At 36.3% G+C, this 22,755-nt stretch overlaps 1 protein-coding gene across 1 annotated transcript in view; it reads left to right on the plus strand.

The window, feature by feature from the left end:
• The window catches only part of AEBP2 (AE binding protein 2), a 63,659-nt gene that overhangs the window by 19,052 nt on the left and 21,852 nt on the right, over positions 1 to 22,755 (plus strand). Inside the window, exons 2-3 of the mRNA XM_032347478.1 lie at positions 6,161 to 6,368; positions 13,989 to 14,096. Coding sequence (XP_032203369.1) covers positions 6,161 to 6,368; positions 13,989 to 14,096 — 316 coding nt within the window. The remainder of the gene's footprint in view (positions 1 to 6,160; positions 6,369 to 13,988; positions 14,097 to 22,755) is intronic.

A 22,755-nucleotide genomic window follows, 5' to 3' on the forward strand; every position in this document is an offset into this window, starting at 1 on the left:
CAGCCCTTTCAGCTGTGGTCATATCCACCACACAGATGTTTTGCTCGACAGTAATTTGAGTTCTCAAAGAAGGGTCTGTTATATGTATGAGTGACTTGGCCCTTGAATTCTCAGAGGAAGTCATTTTCATAAAATCTGTGTACTTTAGATGTTGGGGTAAAAACGTCTGGTGTGCCAGGTAGTTTCTTAACAAGAGGAAAAGAGCCCATGGAAAAGAGGGAAAAGGGAATGTTGTTAGGTTGAAAATGTCTCATGTCCTTCTCTAAATATTGCATTTGAATTTCTAACAGCATGTGCTTTTTGAAACTTAGGGATTATCTGTTGTCACAGGGTGTGCATGTATGTCTGTGAGTGTGTTTTTGTGTATGCTTTAGTTTATCATTTTCCAATGGGAGACACTTCCTTGCATAGTCTGATCGGTCTTACTTGGGTAATAATGGTAAAAGATCTTTTAGAATTTTACTACTTACACTGTGGTAGCAGGAGTATCAACAAGTACCTGCTTGTTAAAAATACAGTATCTCAGGTCCTACCCCCAAATCTACAAAATCAGTATCTGCATTTGCTAAGATGCCAGGTAATACATAGAATACTGAGAAACACTGCTTTAGAATTATTGTAATTACCTGAATAAGAGTGCTTTTTCTGGCTTTGGTTTTTGTCCAAATACTTTTGTTTTACAGAATCAATAGGTATTCATTGGGAAGGAGAACTGAATGAAAAATTTTAATGTATTTACTATCCTAGGAATATTACAGAATAAGTGGAAGGAATGTGCCCTTCTAGTTCAGATCATCTTTTTTTTTTTAATTTTTTATTTTTTATAAACATATATTTTTATACCCAGGGGTACAGGTTTGTGAATCACCAGGTTTACACACTTCACAGCACTCACCAAAGCACATACCCTCCCCAATGTCCATAATCCCACCCCCTTCTCCCAACCCCCCTCCCCCCAGCAACCCTCAGTTTGTTTTGTGAGATTAAGAGTCACTTATGGTTTGTCTCCCTCCCAATTCCATCTTGTTTCATTGATTCTTCTTCTACCCACTTAAGCCCCCATGTTGCATCACCACTTCCTCATATCAGGGAGATCATATGATAGTTGTCTTTCTCTGCTTGACTTATTTCGCTAAGCATGATACGCTCTAGTTCCATCCATGTTGTCGCAAATGGCAAGATTTCATTTCTTTTGATGGCTGCATAGTATTCCATTGTGTATATATACCACATCTTCTTGATCCATTCATCTGTTGATGGACATCTAGGTTCTTTCCATAGTTTGGCTATTGTGGACATTGCTGCTATAAACATTCGGGTGCACGTGCCCCTTTGGATCACTACGTTTGTATCTTTAGGGTAAATACCCAGTAGTGCAATTGCTGGGTCATAGGGCAGTTCTATTTTCAACATTTTGAGGAACCTCCATGCTGTTTTCCAGAGTGGCTGCACCAGCTTACATTCCCACCAGCAGTGTAGGAGGGTTCCCCTTTCTCCGCATCCTCGCCAGCATCTGTCATTTCCTGACTTGTTGATTTTAGCCATTCTGACTGGTGTGAGGTGATACCTCATTGTGGTTTTGATTTGTATTTCCCTGATGCCGAGTGATATGGAGCACTTTTTCATGTGTCTGTTGGCCATCTGGATGTCTTCTTTGCAGAAATGTCTGTTCATGTCCTCTGCCCATTTCTTGATTGGATTATTTGTTCTTTGGGTGTTGAGTTTGCTAAGTTCTTTATAGATTTTGGACACTAGTCCTTTATCTGATATGTCATTTGCAAATATCTTCTCCCATTCTGTCAGTTGTCTTTTGATTTTGTTAACTGTTTCCTTTGCTGTGCAAAAACTTTTTTTTTTTTAAAGATTTTATTTATTTATTTATTTATTTGACAGAGAGAAATCACAAGTAGATGGAGAGGCAGGCAGAGAAAGAGAGAGGGAAGCAGGCTCCCTGCCGAGCAGAGAGCCCAATGTGGGACTCGATCCCAGGACCCTGAGATCATGACCTGAGCCAAAGGCAGCGGCTTAACCCACTGAGCCACCCAGGAGCCCCTGCTGTGCAAAAACTTTTGATCTTGATGAAATCCCAATAGTTTATTTTTGCCTAGTTCAGATCATCTTGATATCTTACTGTTACAGGAAGGAGGAGAACATTTTTCTGTGACATCTGTGTCTAGCTCAGTATCCTGTCAAAATTGAAATTAACTGTACCTTATCTCCTGTGCTTTTCTGCCTCAGGACTGTTGCCTTTATCAGTCTTAGGAGTGGAGAGAACCGCTGATTCCAGCATGGGTCTGGGGCCAAAAGGGAGCCTGGAGGCTTAGGATTTGGGCACTTCCTAGAAGTTGGAGAAAACCTAAGAGGGACTATATGGCAGGACTCCATTTGGCTCTGCTACGGAATGGGAGACTCTGGGTATGCTGCACATGTGTGACGGTCTCTCTCTCTTTTTTTTTTTTTTTAAAGATTTTATTTATTTGTCAGAGAGAGAGAGGGAGAGAGAGCGAACACAGGCAGACAGAATGGCAGGCAGAGGCAGAGGGAGAAGCATACTCCCTGCCGAGCAAGGAGCCGGATGTGGGACTCGATCCCAGGACGCTGGGGTCATGATCTGTGCCGAAGGCAGCTGCTCAACCAACTGAGCCACCCAGGCCTCCCTGTGTGACAGTCTCTTGATCAAGTCTTCTAGGGCCTGGGACCTGTCTCTTACTTCCTCTGCCGTTGCATTTGCAGCTTAGTTGACATTGATGGACACAATTCATGCTCTTAACATCAGCATTATGCCATCTTTTTATGAGGATCTGTATCTACATGAAGTACTGTGTTTCAAGTGAAAGATACTGCACATAGACTAATTACCTAGTGCTTAGTGTTTGTGGATATTTGGACTTACAAGGTTCCCCTTCTATGGTAAAATTAATAAGCAAAAAAAAAAGTACACTAAGCACTTTCTTAAAATATATAAGACTGTAAGATAGTCTTATATTGCTAGTTGGATATATTAAGTAATATATAATATATATTATAGTAAGTGGAGTCTCTTGACCTTTACTTTATCTAATTTAAGGAGAAAATTGGTTTCATTTTCTTTTTTTCTTTTATTTTATTAAGATTTTGGTTGATAGAATGATTGATTTGACACACAGGGAGAGATCACACATAGGCAAAGAGGCAGGCAGAGAGAGAGGGAAGCAGGCTCCCTGATGAGCAGAGAGCCCGATGTAGGGCTCGATCCCAGGACACTGAGATCATGACCTGAGCCGATGGCAAGGCTTAATCTACTGAGCTACCTAGGCGCCCCAAAGATTTTTTTTTATTTATTTGAGAGAGAGCATGAGAGGGGGAAGGACAGAGGGAGAAGCAGACCCCTGCTGAACAGGGAGCCCTATTCGGGGCTTGATTCTGGAACTCCAGTGTCATGACCTGAGCTGAAGATAGTCGCTCTGGTTTCATTTTCAACTAATTTTGGACTTTTACTTAAAAGCAGTACAGGTATGCGATTAACAATTATTCAGAAGGTGTATATAGTGAAAGTTCTCTCCTACTGACCCTCCCTTCCCTCCTCCAAAAAAACATGGACAGTGTTTGTGTATCCTTTAAAAGAAGTTTTGCCTTTAGAAGATAGCTGTGTCTATATCTCCCTCCCTGATTTAGGTATGGAAATTAGAGCATTACTACCCTACATTTGTGTGTGTGTGTGTTTATACTTTGCTATACTTTAGAGATTATATCAGAAGAGGTCACAGATATTTATTTCTTTCCCTAAGATTGTTTATAAATTGAGTGGTTTGGTTGTTCACTTAAAACTATTAATATTTTATTTGCCTTTGGTTTACAGAAGTATTGAGTTTTATAGTCAAAATGTTTTAAAATACATGAAACAAACAGTAAGAAAAATATTAAGGGCCTCAGGAAAATTGAAATTTCTAAGGCTTGTGCTCGCTTCGGCAGCACATACACTGAAATCTCTACGGCTCAAATTAAAATACACATTTCAGTGTAGAAAAACTGACATACAGTTTTATGCAAAAAACAAAAAATATGAATAAATGTTCAGGTATTCAAGAGGTGATTTGCATTTGAGAGTTTAATAGAGATTATAAAGGGGAAATAAAAAACCCTAATCTCTACACCCAGTGTGGGGCTGAAATTTACAACCCTGAGATCAAGAGTCACATGCTCTACTGATTGAACCAGCCAGGTACCCCAAGATTACAGAGTTTTAAAATAAGTTTTAGAGTTTACATTTGGAATATATATATTGACTGGTAGGTAGCCAGATGAACTTATGTGAACATTCTTGAAAGTAAAATCTGAGATATTTTTCATGTCTGAAGCAACCTGCAGAAACATTTTTGGTAGTTACTTTATTTTATTTATTTTTTTTAAAGATTTTATTTATTTGAGAGAGAGAGTGTGCACATGAGGCAGGCGGGGGGAGCAGAGGGAGAAGCAGACTCCTTGCTAAGTAGGGAGCTGGATGCTGGGACTTGATCCTCCAGGGACTCCAGGATCATGACCTGAGCTGAAGGCAGTCATTTAACCAGCTGAGCCACCCAGGTGCCCTTGCTAGTTTTTTTTTAAATGGGTGCATAGGGTGTAGATACAAATCATTACTAAGCTTCCTTAATGAGGAGGTGGGGGGAAACAAAAGAGAAGCTTACTTAATAAGTTAAAATTTATTTTGACTTTTACATATCAGCAAATAAGTTTGGTTGTAGGTGAATGTTCTTATTTTTAGAAGGTGTATGCTGAAATAATTGTGGCTGAAGTATCATGTTGCAACCTGCAGATGATTGAGGGGGGAAAATACAGCAAATAGGACAAAATGAAAATTGTCAAGTTCAGATTTAGATATACTTTTCTGTGTCATTGAAATTTTCTGTAATAACTTTGGAGTAGGGAAGCATACCCCTTAAAAGTTAATAGAACTTTCATAATTTTTGTTACTTAAATTGTAAGTAGATACATAGCTTTTGATGGATTTTAACCTGCAAACATTCTTACTGTTGACCCTTCTGTGGTTGAAACTATTTTCCTATAGTTTCTGTATTGGGAAGATACTAAAATGAAAAAATTTTTCAATGAATTGCTTTTAATTAAACAAGTATGTTTATGCATTTATGTTAGAAAAAAGAATGAGCACAAGGGAAGGGGCAAAGGGAGAGAACCCCAAGCAGGCTCTGCATAGCATGGAGCCTGATGTGGGGTTTGCTCTCATAGCCCTGAGATCATGACATCTGAGCCAAGTTGGATGCTTAACCGACTGAGCCACCGGGACCTCTAAAGATTCCTTTTTTTAAGATTTTATTTACTTATTTGATGAGTCACATACTCTATTGACTGAGCCAGCGAGCTTCCCCTAAACTGATTGCTTTTAAAAGGGAGGCAAAAGTGTGTTACATTTTATTAAGATACGGAATTTTGGGCATTCAGAATTACTTCTATTACTCTATTTCTACTAATATGTGATTTTCTTTTAAAAAAAAAAAATGAGGGCCAGGCAAAGACATTTTATTTGGACTTCAGTAAAATCAGGGAAACTTCGCTTGGACCCAGTTTTCTCTCTTCTTCTCGTTTATTTATTTATTTATTTAAAAGATTTTATTTATTTGTCAGAGAGAGAGAGTACAAGCAGGGGGAATGGCAAGCAGAAGTAGGCTGAGGGAAAAGCAGGCTCCCTGCTGTTGATCAAGGAGCCTAGTGGGGGACTTGATCCCAGGAGTCTGGGATCATGACCTGAGTGGAAGGCGGATGCTTAACTGACCGAGCCGCCCAGGTGTCCCTGGTTTTTTTATTTAAAAGAGAAAATACAGCACAGTTTCCCAAACTTCTTTGAGATGGAGAGAGGTGGGCTGTGACAAGCAGTTGAATCCTCAGATTAGTGAATAGAGGAAAAGGTTTTGGATTAACAAGTGATTTACAGAACTGTAAAGATACTCTTGGTTCTCAGTTATTTATAGCTGGAAACTATTACTTGATTTGTACTTTATTGCCAACTAAATAATTTCAAATCAGTGTTGTTTTCTAATAGAAAATATGGTTAGTATGCTTTGTATGGAGCAGAATGTTAAGTAGTAATCTTAATCAAGTATTTATAAGATCATATTCATGTTAGTGAATTTCTAGGAATAACACAGCCTTTTTTCTTCTTTTGTAGCATAAGCAGTACTATAATGGATGTAGACAGCACAATATCCAGTGGGCGTTCAACTCCAGCAATGATGAATGGACAAGGAAGCACTACTTCTTCAAGCAAAAATATTGCCTATAATTGTTGTTGGGACCAGTGCCAGGCTTGCTTCAACTCTAGTCCAGATCTGGCAGATCACATCCGTTCCATACATGTAGATGGTCAGCGAGGAGGGGTTGGTTTTGTCATTTCTTTTTTTCACTCCCTGTTTTCATTAGTTTTATTAATTTATAATTGCTAGTTAGGCTTTTTTTCTCAAAGTAATTTTGGATTGTTTTTACACAGGCTTTATTTTTTCACAACTTTTTTCTTTTATTTCCCACATACTTGATGGAATCAAATAGAGAACATATGTGTTGGATTTTAATTTGCCTTTAGACAAAATTAGACTTTCTAAAATATAGTGGGAAGAAATTCTATTTTCTAAAATATAGTGGTAATATTAGACTTTCTAATATATAGTGGGAATATAATAAACGAATGCCACCTATTCCAAGTTACTGATGTTTTAAGTTGAGGACATTTAGGAGTTGGCACTGTCTAGGATTTCTTTTGTTAGAGTGGTCCTAAATGATCTCTGATGCTGAAATTAACTGGAGAGATTATTGGTACCAGGATTAATGTATACAGTTCTGTTAAATGACACCTTGCATTCGTATTTGTGAATGAGAACTGATCATCTTTTCCCAGGTTTTAACAGAGCTGACTTAGATAGAAATGATTAGTGAGAATTGACCTATTCCCTTTTAGGAATGCATTTAATTGTGTCCGTTTATATAATTTTTATTGGATAGTGAATTAAGAGCTAAGTAAATTAGGTAAGTGAAAGTATAATGGATCAAAGTATTATAATGTTCCTTAAAATTATTTTCAACTTTACTAGGTTTGTCTTGAATAGTTACCACACTTTTAAGTGCATTTTCCAGAAATTAATGCCACATTGTAAGTACAGATAAGCTTTAGGCCACATAATTTCCTATCAGCCTGCCACCACTATTGAGATAATACTGATATTAAAATGGTTAAGATCATTATGGTTTAAGAAAGTGGGTAACTATTTCCAAGGTTGCATTGATTGATCTTTTTTTAAAAAAACATGCAACCATATAAGCATGTCTTCAACATTTTAACAGGTGATATTTGTGCGTTGGAATTTCTTTTAAGAAATCTTTGCCTTTTTCACTATATGTTGTGTCAGCAGTCTTTTGACTACATGAATTTGATAAGTAAAGATTTGTCTTAGTAGATTTGATTTTGATGACAGATGGTATATTAATGAACTTTGCCCATCATATGGTATTTTCACTTTCTAACACAGCCCAGCTCAATGGTTAGGTTACTTTTCTAATAATCTTTTCCCTTCTCTCATATTTCAGATTTTTAGGTTGAACTGTCAACCAAGTTGGTTTCCTAGTTATTACAGAGTTGCCTTTTGTGAGTCAGTGCTTGATGTCACTTGGAATATATCAGTAAGATAGCCTTTTGAGCCATAGCATGATGCTTTTTTAGTTACTCGACTTAGCAACTATATATAGGATCATCAGAGTGTAGATTACTGGGCTTCTCTTAGTAGGTGTGGGAGAATTTCACATTTATAATTATTGGATCCTACATGTTGAGGAGTGGTGTACAGCCTTATGAGAAAGTTTTTTAGCCTTTTAAGGATCTGTAGAAAAAATAGAGGTGCAGACTTTATCATGTAATCACTGCAGGTGTATTTACTTAATTGATATCAAAGAGCTAGGCATGAAGTCTTGGTATTTCTATTAGTATAAACTTGCTGAAATGAATCTCCCCGCCCCCCATGTCATTTCTTGAATGCATATTCATAAAATTACTTTATTGTAAGATTGGCTAATTTTAGGATTAATGCTGTTTTGACCACAGAAAGGAGCCCTGATCCTTGAAGGACATTAATTGCTGAACTACAAATGTTAAAGAATCAGAGGAATGGAGAAAATATGTTGAAATCACTTTTTACATACCACTCACTGGTACATAGACTAAGCTTTCAGAATGAAAGTATGAATGAAACTTTGAAATCTATATACAACTATGTAACAGGAAATCTTGATCTGGTTTTGTGCTTAAAATAGAGTGGGTGTCAGTTGGGACTTTTTTTTTTTGAATGGCCTCTTTGAAGGGAACTTTAAAAGAGGCGTTAAGTACGTTCATATTGTTGTACAACCATTGTCACTATCCATTTCCAGAATTTTTTCAGTATCTCAAAACTGAAATCTGTACCCATTTAACAAGAGCTCCCTAATCCTTTCTTTCCCCAGCAACTAGTAACCACTATTCTACTTTCTGTCTTCATAACTTTGGCTGTTCTAGATATCTTATATATGTGTAATTCAGCTGATTTTCATGACACAATTTTAGTTTTTTAGATTTCTTATTTCTCTTCTTTCTACCCCAAGTGTTAAACTGTCTTGATGGAACAGAAACAAATGAGGAAAAAATTGGTACCTCTAGAGGATTTTATGCTTCTAATTATTAAGATGAGTTTTATTGGAGCAGTAAGTTAGCAAGATCTAAATACTATATTATTCCTGTTCTTTTTCTCATCCCATTCTAATTGTCACCCTGGGAAAATAAAACCATTAAGTAACAGCTTAGAAACTTCTTTCCCTCCCTTTAAGCTTTTTATGTTGCCATGTCACATGATTGTAATGATATTTGGAGGCTGAAATTGGATAGAGTTTAGCTTTTCCTGATCTTTTCATATATCAAAGTGAGTATATTCTATTTCAAAAGTTAAACTAACCCTTTAAATACCAAATTATGAATGTAACTTTTATTTATTTATTTTTTTAAGATTATTTATTTGGTGGTGGGGGCACGGGGAGCAGGAGAGAGAGTCTCAGACTCTGTGCTGAGCACAGAGCCCGACCAGGGCCTCAATCTCAAAACCCTGAGATCACTACCTGAGCCAAAACCAAGAGTCGGATACCTGACTTACTGAGCCCTTCAAGCACCCCAGATGTACCTTTTCATAAGAACACTTAAAGTGTGTGTGGGGGGAAGAACGCTTAAAAGTGTTTGTTCCTATTTAAAATACAAAAAGAAAGAAGCAAAGGAAAAAACACCCTTTTTTTCTTAGGTATAGTAGAATTGTGTTCTTGGGTCCATACTTCTATGCATGACTGGATTTCAAAGACTAGACTGAGCTATTTTACTAACCAGTATTCCTAATTCTAGTGTCCTCTTAATATCCACTGAAGTCTTGGTATGGGGGAAACTTCATCTTGTAGGATTTCAGTGGTTCATTAACATCCATTAGTGTTCTGTTCTTTCTGTTTTAACTGTTTCTCACTTTAAAAGAGTTGCCAGAAAGAAATCTGTTTGTTTCTTGATGCAGGAGTTATTTTACATGTGTCATTTGATTAAGTTCATGTTTGTATATGTTCTTGGGTATTTGAGGGCAGAGGGCCCAAGGGAGATTTGGGGGGAAGGGATGATATTCAAAGACTTGAATAAGGTCATTTACCTCTGTATGCTATGTAAAAATGACATTTGTAGACACTCATGGTTAAATTGGAATGTCCTAGGAAGTGAAATCATTAGGAGGTCACTTTGAGTTTTGATTGCCTATCTGGTATCTTCGAACAACATGAAATTGGTCATATATTTTGTAATAAAGGAGAAATACTTAATTCTTATAATTTGAGTGTTCTATTAAACATTATTGTCCTCGTTTTATTAAATATCTTTTAACGGAGAAAATTGAAAATGTTCATTTAGTGTAGCTAAAAATAATGGGATACAAAATTATAGCTGTCATTTTAGTTCTTGAAAGAGCAAACTGATTTGAGACAAAATAATTATATATAAAAATACCTTATTTCTCTTGTTTTTTTCACATCTTATAAAAGAGTAAGCTGGTTTTTTTTTTTCTCAGAAATATTAAAGTTTAAGGGATCCATGAAATCATCCAACCCCTTCCTGACTTTAGATGGTATATCTTGTGCTTTATATAAAATCTTCTGTATCATCTTACTGCAAAAGGAATCTAATTCCTTGGTAAACCATCCCCTTTCCCCACCCCTGCATATAAATTATATTGCCTTCTGGCTCTGATTTTAATTTACCTTACTACTAACTGAATTTTCCTTATGCATACTTGGATACAATGAAATGTGCCAGAATCTTTTTTACAGTAGATTTTACAATTAAAGAAGATTTTGTTGAATTCATTTGTACACTTCCAGGTGTGAAATGTTAGTGGCCAGAGAGGATTAAGGGCATGTATCTTTATACTGTCACACAAGCTGTCAAAGGTATAAGCCATGAGTAGTCAGAAAAATACTCTGGTACGTTGGGTTAAAGCAAGTGATGAAAGTGAAGGAGATTTATACTACCCTAGGTTCCCAGGTTTGTACCATTCTTTTTCATTTGGGGCATTTTGGAGGAGTTCCCTTAAGGTAAAATTGACCTATTCTGACAGTAAAGGAAGGTTTTCCACAGGACTTCTCAGCAGAAAGCCCAGACGTCTCTGTAACATTGAAATTTTAGACCTCTGTATCTTTGAGCTAGGTCATTATAAATTTGAAGATTCTTTGGTAGTCCAGGAATATTTTTTTATTAACTGTGTGGTGTTTCTTTTCTTTTCTTTCTTTTTTATTTAAGATAGTCTGGCAGAAAAATTTGGTGGCAGTTATTTTGAGAAAGGACTGCCAGTGTCTAATATAAACCCAATTTTTTCTGTTAAATAGTCCTTCTGAGAGAATATATAATATATAATCTTGCATTTTCATCGTATTTTGGAGTAGCAAATGTGTGCTCATAGTGTTGGATGAAAAAGGAAATAGAGGTTTAGTTAACTTTTCTTCTAACATTATATTGCTGCAAAGTGTGAAAGCTCTAAGTAGAATTCAGGTCATTTACTTTTGTGCTGTTTCTATTTTTTAAAAGATTTTACTTACATATTTAATTTTAGTATATGTGCTGCCGAAGCGAGCACTTACTTACATATTTAAGAGAGGGAGAGAGAGTGCACGGTGGGGTGGGGGGAGCAGAGGGAGAAGGAGAGAGAATCTCAAGCATACTCCATGCTGAGCACAGAGCCTGACACCCACTCTGCATCCCCACCCCCCCACCCCCGCCGCAGCTTAATCTCACCACCCTGAAATCATGACCTGAGCCAAAATCAAGAATCAGACGCTTAACCAGCTGATCCACCCAGGCTCCCCTATTTCTGTTGAGTCTAATAATAAACTTTATATAAGTCTATCATGAGAGACTACAGTATGAACATCTGTGCCTCAGCATTCTATTAATATAGCTAGATCTTAATTCATTTTAAGATGGTATAGAGGAACTATGACAGTTTTTTTTTTTTTTTTTTTTTTAAAGACTTTATTTATTTATCAGAGAGAGAGGGGGAGAGAGCGAGCACAGGCAGACAGAATGGCAGGCAGAGGCAGAGGGAGAAGCAGGCTCCCTGCCGAGCAAGGAGCCCGATGTGGGACTCGATCCCAGGACGCTGGGATCATGACCCGAGCCGAAGGCAGCTGCTTAACCAACTGAGCCACCCAGGTGTCCCGGAACTATGACAGTTTTTATTCTTGAATAATTTCTTTTACATTTGGTTTGGATTCCTGTGGCGTTTGGTTCGTTTTACAATGAGAAAGTTTCTAAAAATGGGGTATGAAAACATTTTTCAAATACTATGCATCTAAAAACTCTCAAGTTTGAAGAAAGACCCTTTTGTCAGATTTTTAAACTCTTTTTTACCAAAGTGTCTTACTAACATAGATTAGGGAAAGAAATTCAGCTTTTCAACAGTTTTGTGTTTTTTATGGACCCTTGGTGTGGAGTTCTGGTACCTCTTTAGTTGTGCAACTTTAGTGCTTCCTCTTCCCCTACCCCCACCCCCGGGAATTATTTTCCAAATATTTCACCGTATTATATTTAAGCATAGTTAGCTTTGGTCTCTTTACACTTACTTCATTTCCTGTAAAATTCATTAGGTTGAAGGTTATGGTTTTTCTTTGAATCTGAAGGTGTTGCTCTAACAATGTTAATAGACATTATTCCATCTAGAGTCTAGACCATACCTACTCATAGTGAAGGCTATTATCTAGTGGAAGTACAGTCTGCTATTGTCTCCATATTTATGTTTATTACTATGAACAGAAATTAGAAGTCACATTGTTGTTGCTCTCAAATGTAGTGGTTGGCTAATGTTAGGTAGGGGCAGTGTTTGAGTATTTACCTTAGTTGTTTGAGAGTAACTCAGCACAGAGGTTACTTAAGAGTTAAGACAGCAGAATTCTTCACTGTTATAAAAATTACTGCATAAATGATGTTAATTTTGTTACCAGGTACTTGCTTTAAGGCTTTTTTCTTATGTGGTATGACTTGTGAGAGAATTTTAAACCAACCTCAGATTCCTGTTTATTGCTTGAATTGAATATTTAAGACTTAGAATCTAGTAGTCTTGAGTCAGGAAATGGATAGATGGCCCTGGTCATCTGCATGTGATTATTAAACATTAATGAATTAATTTCCACAACATAAATACATGTAGTTTCAAGAAATTTTTTCTTTTTTTGACATATATTTAAAAAGTAGCTTTTAATTGTGGGAATTTCAGGAATCATTTTATAAACATACACTACGGTCAGGTATTTGAAGTATGAAGGAGGAAATGTTATGATTTCTGTATCTGTTCAACTGAAAGAAATTAGCCAGTCTCTACAGGAGTCAGGATATGTGATAACGGTCATGTCAAAGAGCAAAAGCATATTGCTTTGTTAGACCTATCTGTTATAAAAAAGGTTTTGGTTTTCAGTAAAAATTCAGTTATTTTAGACTGTTGATTTTTTAGGCTTAAAAAAAAGTTTAACTATTTGATGATTGTTTCTTCAGTTCTGTATGTAAATTTATTCTGTTCTACATGCAGTAAGTCTTCAAAGTGTCACTCTATTTATAATTGCTCTTACCTTAGAAAAGAGCAGAGCCTATTATTCTTTGAAGGTTATGATTATAGTGGATTCATACTTTTACTGATGTTGGGGGACAGTTTTCAGTGTTCATTTTGATGGAAATAAAATGTTAGAAAACGGATATCTCATTAATAGGAAGATGATAAAGATTAGATTGTTAGCTGTTAGATTAATACTTTCCAAACCTAGTTACACTCAGTTATATGAATCCAAGATTATGGATCTATCATGATAGAGCAGTTTATGCCCATTGCTTTGCAACTGAATTAATTTAACATTTTATATTAGATTTTGCTTCATAAGATAATTGGAAATAATTTTTAATGAATAGAGTGATGTAAAAATGAGTACTAGTATGGATGTAAGAATAAGGGATCAAGAGCAGAAAATTTAATTTGGTAATTACTCATTTTTTGAAGTTCATCTTCAAAAATTAATATTTGATTATTTTGATTTTATTGTTTCTTTATACTCTTATATTTTCCTGATGTTTGTAATTAATACATGCTTGTTCCCTCATGTAGTAAATATAAAAATAATGGTGTGTAGTCCTGATTCCTTAGGGATATATTGTTAATATTTTGTATATTTCCTTTTCAATGACACTTTGGAATTGGTTTGTCATTCCCCAATGAAGGAATTGCACGGCAGCCTTATGGGGAAAAAAGGGTTAAAACCATGCCCCTCATACTGGAAGTTCAGAAGTTTAACTAAGCATTTTGCTTATTTCATACATTAATAGCTTTTTTTGTCAGTTAAAGACTTGCAACGTGTTCATTTGAATTTACAAGGAATAAAACTGTTGAAATAAGTGATGAAAATTATTATGGCTCTTCTTTTAACAGGTATTTGTTTGCTTATGGAAAGGTTGTAAAGTATATAACACTCCGTCAACCAGTCAGAGTTGGTTACAGAGGCACATGCTGACGCACAGTGGAGACAAACCTTTTAAGGTAAGTAAGCATATGTAAGTTGCTTTAACTTTTAGTTAATGTATTTCTTAATAGGCATACTTTCGCCCTTCTTTTTTTTTTTTTTTTTAAGATTTTATTTATTTATTCGACAGAGAGATCACAAGTAGGCAGAGAGGCAGGCAGAGAGAGAGAGAGGAAGGGAAGCAAGGCTCCCGGCTGAGCAGAGAGCCCGACGCGGGACTCGATCCCAGGACCCTGCCTGAGATCATGACCCGAGCTAAAGGCAGCGACTTCACCCACTGAGCCACCCAGGCGCCCCTACTTTCGCCCTTCTTAAAATGTTTAAAAGAAACACTTGTGTAGACATTCCTGTGGATACATGGAATTTAAAAAATAGATGGAGATAAAAAGAATTTAATCCAATTCTTAAAATTTGGAGAACAACAAAAAAAAAAACCGAGTTTAGGGTCTTCAAAATACCTAGTGAGCATACCAGTTTGAATACCTGTCTTTATTTTATTTATTATTTTTTTTTAAGATTTTATTTATTTGACAGAGAGAAATCACAAGTAGATGGAGAGGCAGGCAGAGAGAGAGAGGGAAGCAGGCTCCCTGCTGAGCAGAGAGCCCGATGCGGGGCTCGATCCCAGGACCGTGAGATCATGACCTGAGCTGAAGGCAGAGGCTTAACCCACTGAGCCACCCAGGCGCCCCTGAATACCTGTCTTTAAAATTGATGGCTTTTAATATCTTGTGCTGTGTGTCTTCTCACTGCCATAGTTTTAGGCTTTTTATCGATTATTATACAAAAAAGTGAAATTGTACAACATTGAAGAGTTTGATTGTTTTCACTCACTTTTGAGGTCACATTACTGAGCTTTTTTGTAAATTACTGTGTCAAATAGATGTATTTTGAGAAATTGTATGAAGAGCTAGTGTCTATAAGAATCACTTTTCTGTTTATCTTCATTAAAAGCTAAAATCTTTTTTTATATCATAGAGGTAGAAGTTTGTGTTTAGAGAAGTTTAACAGTTGTTAAACTCATAATCTATTGGCATGCAACTATTGTGTCAGAAACTTCCCTTGGGTTTCATTAGAGAAGGAGGTAATTCTTGTGGAACTGCTTTTTAAAAATATTCCCCTTTTTTGGAAAGACAGTCTTTAACAAGTTAAAAAAAATAGTAGCTTACATTGAGAAATATTGCCCCCTTTTTTCTTGTTCCTTCTTCAAGTATGCATCACTATTGACTAGTCTAGTGAATTCTTCTAGTATTTCTTCATGAAAGTATAAGCAGGCAAATATGTAGTTTCATTCTCCTTTCTTAAACATAATCCAGGAAACTCTATACTGTCTATGCCTTATTTTTTAATTTTAATTTTAATTTTTTAGAAAGATTTTATTTATTTATTTGACAGACAGAGATCACAAGTAGGCAGAGAGGCTGGCAGAGAGAGAGGAAGGGAAGCAGGCTCCCTGCTGAGCAGAGAGCTCAATGCAGGGCTCCATCCCAGGGCAGGAGCGGAAGGCAGAGGCTTTAACCTATTGAACCACCCAGGCGTCCCTGCTTTATTTTTTAAAATATAAATATTTTTATATTTTTATAAAATATAAATGAGCTTTTTATTTTATTTTAAAGATTTTATTTATTTATTTGTGAGAGAGGGAGTAGAGGGAAAGGGAGAAGCAGACTCCCCGCTGAGCAGGCACTCAGATGCAGGGCTCAGTCCCGTGACCCCAGGATCATGACCTGAGCCAAAGGCAGAGCCACCAAGGTGCCCCTGAGCTTTTCATTTTAAAGCAGTTCTAGATTTACAGTATTATTACAAAGATTACAGAGCTCCCTTGTACCCTATACCAAGTTTCCCCACTGTTAATATCTTTATTGCATATATGTGTACCTTTTTTTTTTTTTAACTTATTTTATGCTAGAGAGCTTTCTATATTCATAGAGAATGTTCTTTCAGTTTATTTTCTAAACTGAACCTAGACGCTTGGGTTATTTCTAGTCTTTGGCTATTTTAAATAGTGTTGCAGTGATAAATCTTTGACTGTAATGCCATATCATTATTAGAGCATCTGCCTTTTCAGTAGCCTTGCTAAGAAGGTGTTGTCAAACTTCTGGAATTTTGCCAGTCTAATACATGAGAATTTCATCCTAATGGTAGTTTATTTGTTTTTCTTTCATTATGAGGAAATTTGGGGATCTTATGTTTAATAATTTGGGTTTCTTTTTCTTTTAAATCTCATTTCTTTTTAAGATTTCTTTCTCTTTGTTTTTTTATTTATATTTAGCAAGCTATGTGCCCAGTGTGGGCCTTGAACTCATGATACTGAGGTCAAGATTTGCATGCTCTACTGACTGAGCCAGCTGGGCATCCCTCTTTATTCTTTTTTAAATAAATGGTCTCACTGAGCTTTGTGTTGGCATGAGGATCTTAATGTAACTTTAACACCGTAGTCTTTCCTGTGGTCATACTTTAGCTCCTTGCCCTGGTAGGTACTAGAAGTGTATGATCTGGGACAGTTTTTATTTTTATTTATCTTTATTTATTTATTTATTTTTAAGATTTATTTATTTATCTATTTGATGGACAGAGATCACAAGTAGACAGAGAGGCAGGTAGAGAGGAGGAAGCACTGGGACAGTTTTTAAACTTCCCATCTAAGATGTAGCTGGTGAGAATTGTTACCTCATAGTGCTGTACAGTATGTATCCAGTAAATGTAAGCTTATTGTTGTGAAAGTAAGAATCATTTCCTTTCTCATTGTGTGTATTTTCATACATTTTTCTTTAGGGCAGCAAACCTTCTGGTTGATTATGATGTGCAGATTCATTTCAAAGCCTCTCAGATGCATTTTTCTCCCAAATCCTCCTTTTAGAAACTATAGATGATTGCCATTGGAGAAGGGGAAACATTTTCTTTAAAAGACAGAAGTTAAGGGAATGATTGAATGAGGCGTTGTTTTCTAAGTCATAGGAATCATTTTATTTATTGATTGATTTGCTTTAAAAAAAAAAAAGATCTTATTTATTTATTTATTTGTCAGAGAATGTCTAAAAGCAGGGGGGGCAGCAAGTAGAGGGAGAAGCAGGCTCCTCATGGAGCAAGGAGCCCAGTGTGGAACTCCATCACAGAACCCTGGCATCATGACCTGAGCTGGAGGCAGACACTTAACCAGCTAAGCCACCTGGGTGCCCCTCCTAATGGGATCTTTTGAAGAATAGTTTTTAATTTCAGTGAAATCTAATTTACCAACCTTTTTTTTTTAAATAGTTAGTGCTCTTTGTATTCTGTTGTAAGAAATTTTGGCCTACCCTTAGTAAATGAAGATGAGGGTTGGGCGCCTGGGTGGCTCAGTTGGTTAAGTGTCTGCCTTCAGCTCAGATCATGATCCAGGGTCCTGGGATTGAGTCTCATACCTGGCTTCCTGCTTAGTAGGGAGCCTGCTTCTCCCTGTCCCTCTGCCCCTCCCCTTGCTTGTACTTTCTCTCTCTTTTTCAAATAAGTAAAATCTTAAATAAAAGATGAGGGTCTTATAGAAGAGCTAGGAATTTTGTCTTACGGTTGTAGAGAAACCATTTCTAGGCTTATATTTAGATACAGTTTATGTACTATGAGGTTTACCAAGTGTACAATTCAGTAGTTTTTTAGTGTATTCATAGTGTCCTGCAACTGTCACCACTATTTACTTACAGAATTAGTGCTTTTGAGAGAAAGAAAAAGGCATAAAAGAAATGAATGGATGATTTAGGGAGTAGCATTTCTTTTTTCTTTAGAGATTTACTTATTTGAGAGAGAGCAATAGCGTGTGGGGAAGAGGGGCAGAGGAGAGAGGAGAGAGAGAGTCTCAAGCAGTCTCCCCACTGAACATGGAGTACTCCCCAGGGAGATCATGACCGGAGCCAAAATCAATATAAGTATTGGTGATTTTGATAAGTATTGCCTGACCTGAGCAGAAATTAAGATTCAGAGGCTTAACCGACTGAGTGACCCAGGTGCCCTTAATTAGTCTTTTCTTCTTTCTTTCTTTCTTTTTCTTCTTTTTTTTTTTTAAAGATTTTATTTATTCATTTCACAGAGAGAGACAGCGAGAGAGGGAGCACAAGCAGGGGGAGTGGGAGAGGGAGTAGCAGGCACTCCACTGAGCAGGGACCCTGATGGCAGGGCTCGATCCCAGGACCCTGATATCATGACCCGATCAGAAGGCAGATACTTAACCATTGAGCCACCCAGGTGTCCCTAATGAGTCCTTTCTTGATGGGTTTTTTGGGTCCAGTTTTCCCAATATAAAGAACAATGTACTCAATGAACATGTTTTTATAAACTGCTTTGGGGAGCTAATGGAAATTCCTAGAAGCTATTTCACTAGTTCAAAGAGTAGATGTACAGGCTTGCTTTTTGATAGGTATTATTAAATCCCTCTCCAGAAAACCTGGTGTTTCTCCAGGCTTCCTGAAGCTTGACAATAATTACTGACACTAATAATTGGCATTGTTTTATCTTTGCCCATTTGCCAAGCACATTTTTTTGATTACTAGCAAGATTTGAATATCTTTACGTGTTCTGGCTATTGGTATTTTTTTCTCTAAATTTATTATTTGGTTGATTTTCCCTTTCTTCTATTGGATTTTTTTTTTCCCCTGAATTATATAAACCTTAATATTAAGGGTACATATTTCCTGCATGTAATAGATATTTTGTCTGGCTTGTCATTTCTCATAAACTTTTGTTTGTTCTGCCATCAAGAAGTTTCTGTGTAGTGATATTACCATATATTTCTACATATATACATGTAGACATGTGCAGTGTAAACATAATGTAAATATATATATTTTATGAATATATTTATATATTTGCATTATTCTTTTTCCTGTATTTTTGTTTCTTAAAATATATTTATTTACTTATTTAGAGAGTACGAGCAGGAGGAGGGGCACAGGGAGAGGGAGAGAGAGAATCCCAAGCAGACCCCATACTGAGCATGGAGTTTGTTTTGGGGCTCCATCTCATGACCCTGGAATCATGACCTGAGCCGAAATGAAGTCAGATGCTAACTGACTGAACCACTCAGGCACCCCGATTTTGTTATTTTTAGAGTGGAAATCTTGTTAACATGCTTATCTTTTTTTTTTAAAGAATTTATTTATTTATTTGACAGAGAGAGATCACAAGTAGGCAGAGAGAGAGAGAGGAGGAAGCAGGCTCCCTGCTGAGCAGAGAGCCTGATGCGGGACTCGATCCCAGGACCCTGAGATCATGACCCGAGCCGAAGGCAGCGGCTTAACCCACTGAGCTACCCAGGCGCCCAACATGCTCATCTTTATTAAGTAGAGTAAATATCATTTTGCTGCTGTGATAGGAGTTAAATATTTCCCCCATTTTAACATGTTTTTCTTGACTTTTTGTGGTGTTATTTGAAAGGCAGAATTTTTATTTATTTATTTACTTATTTATTTTTAAAAGATTTTATTTATTTTTTTGACAGACAGAGATCACAGCTAGGCAGAGAGGCAGGCAGAGAGAGAGGAAGGGAAGCAGGCCCCTTGCTGAGCAGAGAGCCCAATGTGTGGGACTTGATCCCAGGACCCTGAGATCATGACCTGAGCTGAAGGCAGAGGCTTTAACCCACTGAGCCACTCAGGCGCCCTGAAAGGCAGAATTTTTAAACTTAATTTTGAAGTAATTTCAACTTCCAAAGATGGAAAACTCATATATTTTCTGTGTTACACACAAATGTATAAATTCCATGTACCCTAAACCCAATTCACTGATTATCATTTTGCTACATTTGCATTTGCTCGGATCCATCTATCCGTCCATTATTTGTCTCTCCATCTGTCTTCCTACCTCAATCTCTCCCTCTTTTTCCTTCCCTACCTACCTACACACACACACACATGTACACCCATTTTTGGGAAAACATTGGAGAGGAACAGAATCCCTAAGTACTTCAGTGTGAAATTCCTAAGAACAAGGATATTCATTTACATAACCTTAGCATCATTATCAAGACCCAGAAATTTAACACTGATGCTAGTAGCTATTGAAGTTGGCACTAAGTCCTAGTAATGTCCTTTTGTAGTAGTGTATTTTTGCTTAGAATCCAGTCGGGGATCGTGCTTTGCATTTAGTTTTCATGACTCCTTTAATCTTAATGTCACTTTAAAATTTTTTTTTTAACTTTTTAAAAAAATCCTTTATGTCACTGATAGTTTTGAAGAATATAAACCTTTTTTTTTTTTTTTTTAATTTTGTATATTCCCTATTTTGGGTTTGTTTGGTGTTTTTGTAATGATCACATTCAGTTTATGCATTTTGGAGAAAATAGAACAAAATTCTCACTGTATCACTTCAAGGAATACCTGATGAGAATTTGTTCCATCATAGATAATGTTAACCTAGATCACTTGATGAAGGTGGAATTTGCTTTCATATGTATCATATGAAAATAATTGATCATATTAGCTCATTATGAAATTTTAGATTCATAAAATCAGCATACTCCTAAAATGTAAATATAGCTTCTTTGCCAAGGGTTTTTGTTTTATCTTTGATAAAGTGCAAAGATTATTCCTAGATAAGATTTCCCCATCCCTATGTTTACTTTGTCAGGTATATATACCTCTGCTTTATATATACATTTAGGGCTTGTGGGAAGGGGAGTTGCTGCCATTTTGTTAAATGTAGTTAAACATTTAATTGTTAAGGATTTGGAAAACATTACATGTTTTGGGATGCATGGCTGGCTCAGTTGGTAGAAGGGGTAGGACTCTTGATCTTGGGGTTGTAAATTGGAACTCCACATTGGGTGTAGAGATTACTTAAAATCTTTAAGAGAGAAAAAATTACATGTGTTTACAGTAGTAGGGCATGAGAATATTTTAAACTATTCTTGGTCTTTTTTTTTTTTCCCTTTTCAGTTTTCATTCTTGTTAGTGTCTGAGCTTTGTGATAGCTAAGTCCTTTAACCCTACCATCCTTAGGAATACATATGTTACTTAACTGAGGAAAAGAAAAAGTAGTTATACCATGTCTTTGGTGATTGTTTTGATTTCCTTACTTTATTGCTAATGAGACATTGATTTGTCTTGGTAGATTTGTATATGTTAGAAATTACACAGTTGTGCTTTTTAGTAGGTAAGCTTATTAATATGTACTTTACTTTGCACACACATTTCTCCCCTACTCCAGTATTTCTCTTTACTTTGAACATAGTACAGTTATCTACTTGTCTTGGGTTAATTTATTTATTGTAACTTTTCCTCAGCAGTTAGTCTGTAGCTCAGCGTGATTGATTCCGTTCATGATACTGACATACTTGAATAACTTCTGTTGTGTTGGAGTAGTGCTTGAAAAACTCAGACTTTCAAGATTGATACATTAAATATATATATATATAGATATATATAAATATAGATATAAATAAAGATAGGCTTATCTTTTTAGGTGTTTTTGGAATCAAGATCCTGGCCTAAACTGTTGATAAAGAAAAAAGAGATTTTATCAAACCAGACTTAAGCTATGATATCCTTATAGTTGTACAAACAGGCTAATTCTGGTAATTTGTTATGTAGTGAATGATACTGTTATTGCATCATTCACTGTGATGGATGATGAAATAATTTCCTTCTCTTATTCCTTTATGACCTGTTTTGTAGTAGTAGTTGATGCTGGTAATTTTATTTATTTATTTATTTTTGTTTGTTTATTATAGTGCCTGAGGGGGCCCCCTTCCCCCACCAGCTCCGATGCTGATTATTTTTAAGTCATTTGCATTCCCCCACCCCTGCCCAACTTTTTGGGCTAAATTGACAAATAAAATCTTTTGATTCTCAACAGATCTTCTGTGTAGTAACACAAAGCTTTAAATACTCTTGGTGCTATCAGTCTTTAATTTGTCTTTGACATTTTGTATGTTTGTGTGTCTGTGTTATTTGAAGCTCTCCTATTCCCTAGCCTTGGCAGCCAGTGTTTATTAGAATGTTCCTGCTGACCAAACATGGTAATATTTGACTATAAATAAGAATAATAACTGCAGTGATCATCATGATTATAAAAGACAAAAACTGATTCCCTTTCTTCCCCCAAAAGAAAAACAAATTGGTGGCTAATAAATACTACCCTATCTTCTGTGAAGCTGATGTTTTCTGCTCTGTTTCAGTAGTAGTGCCTTCTAGATTTTCATATTACTTATGGGACTATCTGAATAAGACAATACTAGCAAAGATAGTCTCAGCATTATTATAGTCGAATACATTTGGGGAAAAAAAACCCCAAAAAACAAAACAGCGATTCCATGTTTCACATTTTAGAACAGCTACTTGATCACAACCGTAGCCAACATACATAGAGTATTTCAGTGGATTTGGGGGATAGATCATTTAAAACATTTGGTGTCCAGCAACCAGATTTTTCCCCTGTTGTTGAAATCAGAACCTCAGAGTGGTGGCTTGAATTCAGGGGTCATTGTATGTGTTGGTGAAAACATGAATATTGGAATATTAAAATCACACTCCACATCATGAGATCCTCATGTTGAGAGGGATGAAAGGCCATTTGAGGCAATAGCTCAAATGTCTCTACCTTGTTCTTTTTGATATATACCTAATGAGTGGAATATTCATTAAATAGTGCTTAAAATTATTTTCTCTTCTAGGGGAAAAGAATTTGTATTTAAGTGAAATGTGTGTAATT

This window comes from Mustela erminea, chromosome 6 (assembly GCF_009829155.1).
Source record: "Mustela erminea isolate mMusErm1 chromosome 6, mMusErm1.Pri, whole genome shotgun sequence".
Classification (NCBI taxonomy): Eukaryota; Metazoa; Chordata; class Mammalia; order Carnivora; family Mustelidae; genus Mustela; species Mustela erminea.